This window comes from Phaseolus vulgaris, chromosome 1 (assembly GCF_000499845.2).
Source record: "Phaseolus vulgaris cultivar G19833 chromosome 1, P. vulgaris v2.0, whole genome shotgun sequence".
Lineage (NCBI taxonomy): Eukaryota > Viridiplantae > Streptophyta > Magnoliopsida > Fabales > Fabaceae > Phaseolus > Phaseolus vulgaris.
The window spans coordinates 8,535,137-8,541,350 of record NC_023759.2 but is presented as its reverse complement, the minus strand read 5'-3'; the positions used below and the strand labels follow the sequence as shown (position 1 = coordinate 8,541,350).

The following is a 6,214-nucleotide window of genomic DNA, read 5'->3' as shown; positions in this document are numbered from 1 at the left end:
TCGAATTATTTAAATGACAAAATTTGGATTTGATTTTTAAAAATTCAATTAATATCCATGTCTCTCTTATGTTTCAGTACTCAACTCTTGAGAAATACGGCAATTGCTCGTATTAAGAAGTAAATACCAAATATCATACCTTGCTTTATAGGAAACATGTACCAAACAGCAAAAACTATTTTTTTTATTCTAACAAATTTCATAATATCATGACAGTTTTATATTTGTACACAAAAGGAAAGTTTGTGTATGTGCTCGGATAAAACTGACTGAATTTTCATTCGCTGTGGCTACAGAGGTTGATCCTAAGAGGTTCCATTATGCTCATGTTGACACAGATATTTCAGAAACAGGGGCATACAAAATATCTTTGCATATGAGCTCAACAAGAGGTATCTTAGGCAGCATATAATATCATGTTCTCAATGGTGCAATAACAATATAGACAAAAAGAGAACCAAGGTGGTATAGCAGAAAATAAAAAGCTTCTAAGTCCTGTTGTTTTTCCTTATAGAACACCAAATGACCAAATGAGAACCACAACTTAACAATCTTTCTTTCTCCAAGTAGGTCAAAGTTACAACAAATTGAACTATAAACATATATAGAGACTTTGTTGACTGTGTTAGGTAACCCTTCCTTCCAAATCTAGGAAATAGCAAATATTCCATTTTCACATTTTCCTTAAAATTTCCAAGCATAAATTGTCACACCAGGGCCGAAATATTCCTTCGTGGGTCAAATTCTGCAAAAGACAAAATAAACAAAGAACGACCAGATAACAATTATATGCAATTCACACAAGTTAAAAGAAGATACAAGCACAAGAACTCACATAATCCACCAATGTAAATATATTATGAAATTAAGAAATTGTAAACCAAATGAGCCAATGAAATTTTTTTTGAGAAAAAAATTTAAATGAAAATGCTTAACACAATGTTATTTTTACTTTTTTTCCCCTTCAAATAAAACAATCTAAAGTATTTGTCATCTTTTTCATTCTAAATTTAAACTCGTATAATAAATATTATTATTTATGTTTGATACATAGACCCAAGTATTACGACACTTTTTATTTGACATTTTGTGTACTTTGGATCTTAAAAATCTATAAAAAAAGAGGCTATTTCTAGCTTTAGTGTCAGAATATTAATGTTATTTTACATCTTACTTAATCTTGTTAATAGTTTACTAGTACTAGTTCAATCACGGTTCAACTATATTTGAATAATTAAACCTTAAACCAATTTGAATCACGGTTCAGAACAGGGTTCATTTCATTCTCATCTCAATAACTCAAGTTAAAAATGGCCTAAACAGGAAATTATGTAAACATGAATTTACTGACTTACTTGCAACCAGAAAATAAATCCGCGCAAGATAAATAAAACCTTCTCCGGTTGTTTGATTTTAGAAATTGCTTTAGCTAGATCTGCACAATCATGAAACAAATATTTTGACACAGAATGGCATTAGATTTGGCAAAGACCGTTGTAAAATGAAAATAGAAGCACCTGAAACTCCAAAAGAAGCAGAAGCAACCTAAGCAACGGCACAAACGATAGATTTTCATAAATTCAGACCCGTATTGAATAACCTAACCCAAACAATCAGATGATTAACCAGAAATAATCAGTCACAAGAATGAACTCTTCTAAGGTTATAACAGGCAGGCTCCTTGGTCTACCTTCAGTAGAGAGAATCAAAGGTTCCCCTACCATTATATATTGATATTTAGTTCATTAGCTCATGAGCAAATTACAACATTATATTCATTTCTGTGGTTCTAAATTATTTTCATCGCCAATGTTGTTTTGGAATAAGTTCAATTTGAGCTTAGAGAGATATCTTGGGACCTTTTTATAAGCTCATTTTAGCCTATTCCAATAAGCTTAACAATCAAGCTTATGAATAAGATTTCATTTGAAAAGGGAATTTTGAACAAGCAGTTAAAGAACATCCTATAACTCCAAGCACATCCTCAAACGCCTTTATTAGATTTTTGGTTTTACATAGACGCCCCTGTTTACAGTTTAAGCAGATGCAAACAACCATCTCAGTACGTTAAAAAATGCACAAAATGGTGTTTAGTTGTAGGTTTTCTTTCTGACAAATGGAATGAAAAGATTAATTCAAAAAATCGAACTATGTAATAGTATGGTTTATCCATGCTTGCTTATAACAAGAGATGTTTAATGTTGGAAGTAAGGAACAAATATAAACCATTGAACCTCAACTCTTGATGGCTTGGTTAGGATTATACTTCACATTAACAATTTATAAGTTAAAGAGAAACATCCAAAATGTCAAACTAGTTGAGAAAATAATGGACCTACCAGGATACAACTCAAGATATGATTTGTTAACACCCTTAGTGCAATAAGATTTGACCACCCCTTGACGTGTTTCTCTATGACGCTCTTTTTTCCTCTTTTGACGTACTTCAAGAAGAAGTCTATCACATTCTTCTTGGTCATAAGGCCTTTGAAGATCGTTCATAAGTCTTCTTCTAAACTGAGAATGATCGTAAGCAGATAATTGCCAGTTGTCTTTGAGGTTCATTTCAGTTTCAAACCACTGCACAAACACAGACATTACAAAGTTAAAAAATATTTTAGTTTAATATGCAAGTTTGTGAACCACGATAATGAAATATACAGTAACATTTTGTGAAGTTAAAGACACTCACAGACGAATCATATGTTTTCGAAGAAACAAATGGAGTGTTCTCGTGAATTTGATCAGGTTCTAGAAGAATAAGATCAGGTTCAGAGGAATTATTGTCACCATCTACATTAACTGTATTCGAGATATTCCTCTTAGGTATGTCTGTATGTAAGGTATTTCTCTCAGGCATCTCTGTTTTTGAGGTATTTCTCTCAGGCATCTCTGTTTTTGAGGTATTTCTCTCAGGCATCTCTGTTTTTAAGGTATTCCAGTCAGGCATGCCTGACTCTAAGGTTTTTCTCTCAGGCATGACTGAGGTATTCCTCTTAGGCATGTCTGTCTTTGAGGTGTTCTTCCCAAGCATGTCTGTCTTTGAGGTGTTCTTCCCAGGCATGTCTGTCTTGGAGGTGTTCTTCCCAGGCATGTCTGTCTTGGAGGTGTTCTTCCCAGGCATGTCTGTCTTGGAGGTGTTCTTCCCAGGCATGTCTGTCTTGGAGGTGTTCTTCCCAGGCATGTCTGTCTTTGTGGTTATCCTCTTAGGCATGTCTGTCTTGTCTGTCTTTGAGGTGTTCTTCCCAGGCATGTCTGTCTTTGTGGTATTCCTCTTAGGCATGTCTGTGTGGTCTGTCTTTGAGGTGTTCTTCCCAGGCATGTCTGTCTTTGTGGTATTCCTCTTAGGCATGTCTGTCTTTGAGCTATTCCTTTCAGGCAAACACTCCTCCTCATCATCAACAATCCTTAGAGAATTCAGATATTGTAGGTAATCTTCATCAACTTCACTCAGCACATGTTCAGAAACTTGTGAATTTCGCATGACACTTGAACTCTTTCCTATTAATTCACTGCGTATATGGTCATCCATACAAGAATTCAGGAATATCCGGTAATCTTCATCCTCAACATCTAATTCCGTATTACTGTGACAATTGTTCTCGGGCACCACTGAAGCATCTTCATAAGGCCTTTTCTTACTAAGTCCTCTTATAGTCTCCAAATTTTGCTGAGGTTTCAATGTTACCCTTGTCTGTTTTCTCACTGAATAACTCCCTTTATTTCCAAACTCAGTACTTTGTTTTGCACCCTTCATCATCTCAGTGTGACAACTGTTTTTGGGCACACCTGAAACATCTTCAAGTGGTCTTTTATTGCTAAGTCCTCTTTTAGCCTCCAAATTCTGATGAGATTTCAATGAGTAACTTGTTTGCTTTTGCATTGAATCACTTCCTTTATATGCTTGATTTCCAGTCTCATCCCTTTGTTTTGAACCCTTCGTCTCAGCGTGGCAATTATTCTTGGGCACAATAGAAACATCTTCACGTGGCCTTTTCTTACTTAGTCTTCTTTTAGCCTCCAAATTCTGCTGAGATTTTATTGGGCAACTTAACTGTTTTCTCACTGAATCACTTCCTATACTTCCATCTTTTCTTGTTTCAAACCTTTGTTTTGAACCCTTCATCAACTCGGTGTCTAACTTGGGATCTTTATGAAACCTTTCTTCTTCCAAGAACGTTCTATACTCATGATCATAATGGACACTGTCGTAGCCCATATTGATGTCATTATCATAACCATCAACGTTACCATCACTGACATCATAAGTATCTTCAGGAATATATGTAACCAAAAACAATTTGTAATCTTCATCCATTTCATCCTCTGACATATGACCCTCTTGTACTGACAAAATCGCCACATTTCCACAACTCTTTATGGTTGATATTGTACCACTATCATGATGATTGTGCTTTTCACGTTTATTTGAAAGTTCCCGCCTCTTCCATCGTCTTTCTAACCTAAAATCTCCAGAATTAAGAACTGTCTGCTTCTCACTAATCTCGTAATCATCCAGATCAATCGTGACCCTAGCAGGCTCCATTTTCATTTAACGAGAACAGCGTCGTCCTTTGAGACAGAAATACTTACTGAAAACAGAAAACAATCCATTATTGGAGATGTTTAACAATGCATTATTGGAAACATTGTAATCCAAACGACAGATACAGTACAGCAATTCATTAACTATATCTACAGATAGCAACCCATTTGTTTGGTACACATACAAATAACAATAATGATTATAATACACACTACACAGCAATAGGAGCTTAATTAAACCCACCAATAGGCATTTAAGCTCAATTGAATGCAATAATAACAGATTGAATAACAGGTAAATATATTTTTCACTATTCTATTTTGAAAAGGGGAAAGAGAGTTTCTTAAATCAACAACAAGAATCAGATCAAATAGTTCTTTAAAGACATTCCAAAGCTTCACAACTAAATATTGAGCAGAAACAATAACATTCATACAATTTCTGTTCATGTTATCTACAATACAAAACAAAAGCATACAATAAAAGATAAAAGGTTATTTTATCAGGGGGCCAAATAGTATAACACTTCAAACCGAGACAATCAGGGCAAAACAAACAGCAAGATTTTACAAGATAATAACACCAACCAGCAAATGACAGCATAATATTAAAATTTCCAAATAACTAATTTGATATTCATTGAATAATGAATACCCAGATGAATAATATGTGCCATTTATAAAACACCTTACAGACTTCCAATTGAAAATTCAATTTCCTTCCCTAATAGCAAACTACATTCACAAAATCAATCACAGATCATTCTTACACCCATTACTTGTAGCCCAAACAAATGAACCACTACCCCAAGTAAACCCATTTCCTCATTGTTCAAAACAATGGTTTGGTTTCCATACCATTTCATCGATTATTAAGTCCACGGCGTGCAATCTTTCAATGTCACATTCACCTTAGAACCCTATTTTCTACAAAAAGAAAAAATAAAACAAAACAAGATTAATCAATTAACAAACAAACACTCCACGCATGAATGCAAATGCATTACAAAACAAATAACAAATTAAGGGCATAAACCAAAATTTAAGACGAAGGAACTCAGCAAATCCTTCAAAATAAGATTGTACTTTTGTACAAAAAGAAAAAGAGAAGAAAAAAAGAATACTCACATCCCTAAACATGTATAAAAAAGGGTACGAAAAGAGTGTGAAAAATGTGAAACCAAAATTGAAGGTGGAATAAAAGGATAGAACAAACCAAAGGAAAACCTTGAACCGAGTGAAAGTGAGATACCGTAATATACAAGTTCAGAAACGGACCACACAGTGAACCAATAACTCTGTCTCTTTCTGCAGAATCAGTGGCACGTGATCTAACGGAACATGTAAACCAATAACTCTGTTTCTTTCTCTCCAGAGTCACTAGCACGTGATCTTATGTTTCCAAACACTTATATTCAAAATCTACTGTCACACATTAACAATATTGAATTGTACCTGATAATTTCACTAATATATTTTTATTAAATATAGTTTTGTTGGTTAATAGTTAAATTTAATAAAAAAAATATTATATTTTTTTCCTCATAATCAGATATTTAATTTTATATAATACCATTTAAAAAATGTGTATTATCAAATATAATATGATATTTTACTGAGATATTCATCTTATCATTAATTGTGATAAAAATATCCTTCTTTTTTATCC

General features: G+C 33.7%; 1 protein-coding gene across 6 annotated transcripts; it reads right to left on the bottom strand.

Moving 5' to 3' along the window:
* Positions 1 to 341: 341 nt before the first annotated feature.
* Positions 342 to 5,927, bottom strand: LOC137813477 (uncharacterized). Of its 6 annotated transcripts, none has more exons than XM_068615760.1 (6): positions 5,798 to 5,905; positions 5,404 to 5,472; positions 2,693 to 4,592; positions 2,340 to 2,580; positions 1,356 to 1,435; positions 342 to 745 (listed from the first exon to the last, which is right to left on the bottom strand). In XM_068615760.1, exons 3-6 carry the CDS (start codon positions 4,550 to 4,552, stop codon positions 674 to 676), a joined length of 2,253 nt encoding a protein of 750 aa, XP_068471861.1. In that variant the 5' UTR covers positions 4,553 to 4,592; positions 5,404 to 5,472; positions 5,798 to 5,905; the 3' UTR covers positions 342 to 673. The 6 variants fall into 6 exon arrangements, with proteins under 6 accessions (XP_068471861.1, XP_068471858.1, XP_068471860.1 ...); XM_068615757.1 differs by having other exon boundaries at positions 5,762 to 5,816; XM_068615759.1 differs by having other exon boundaries at positions 5,674 to 5,813.
* Positions 5,928 to 6,214: the final 287 nt, after the last annotated feature.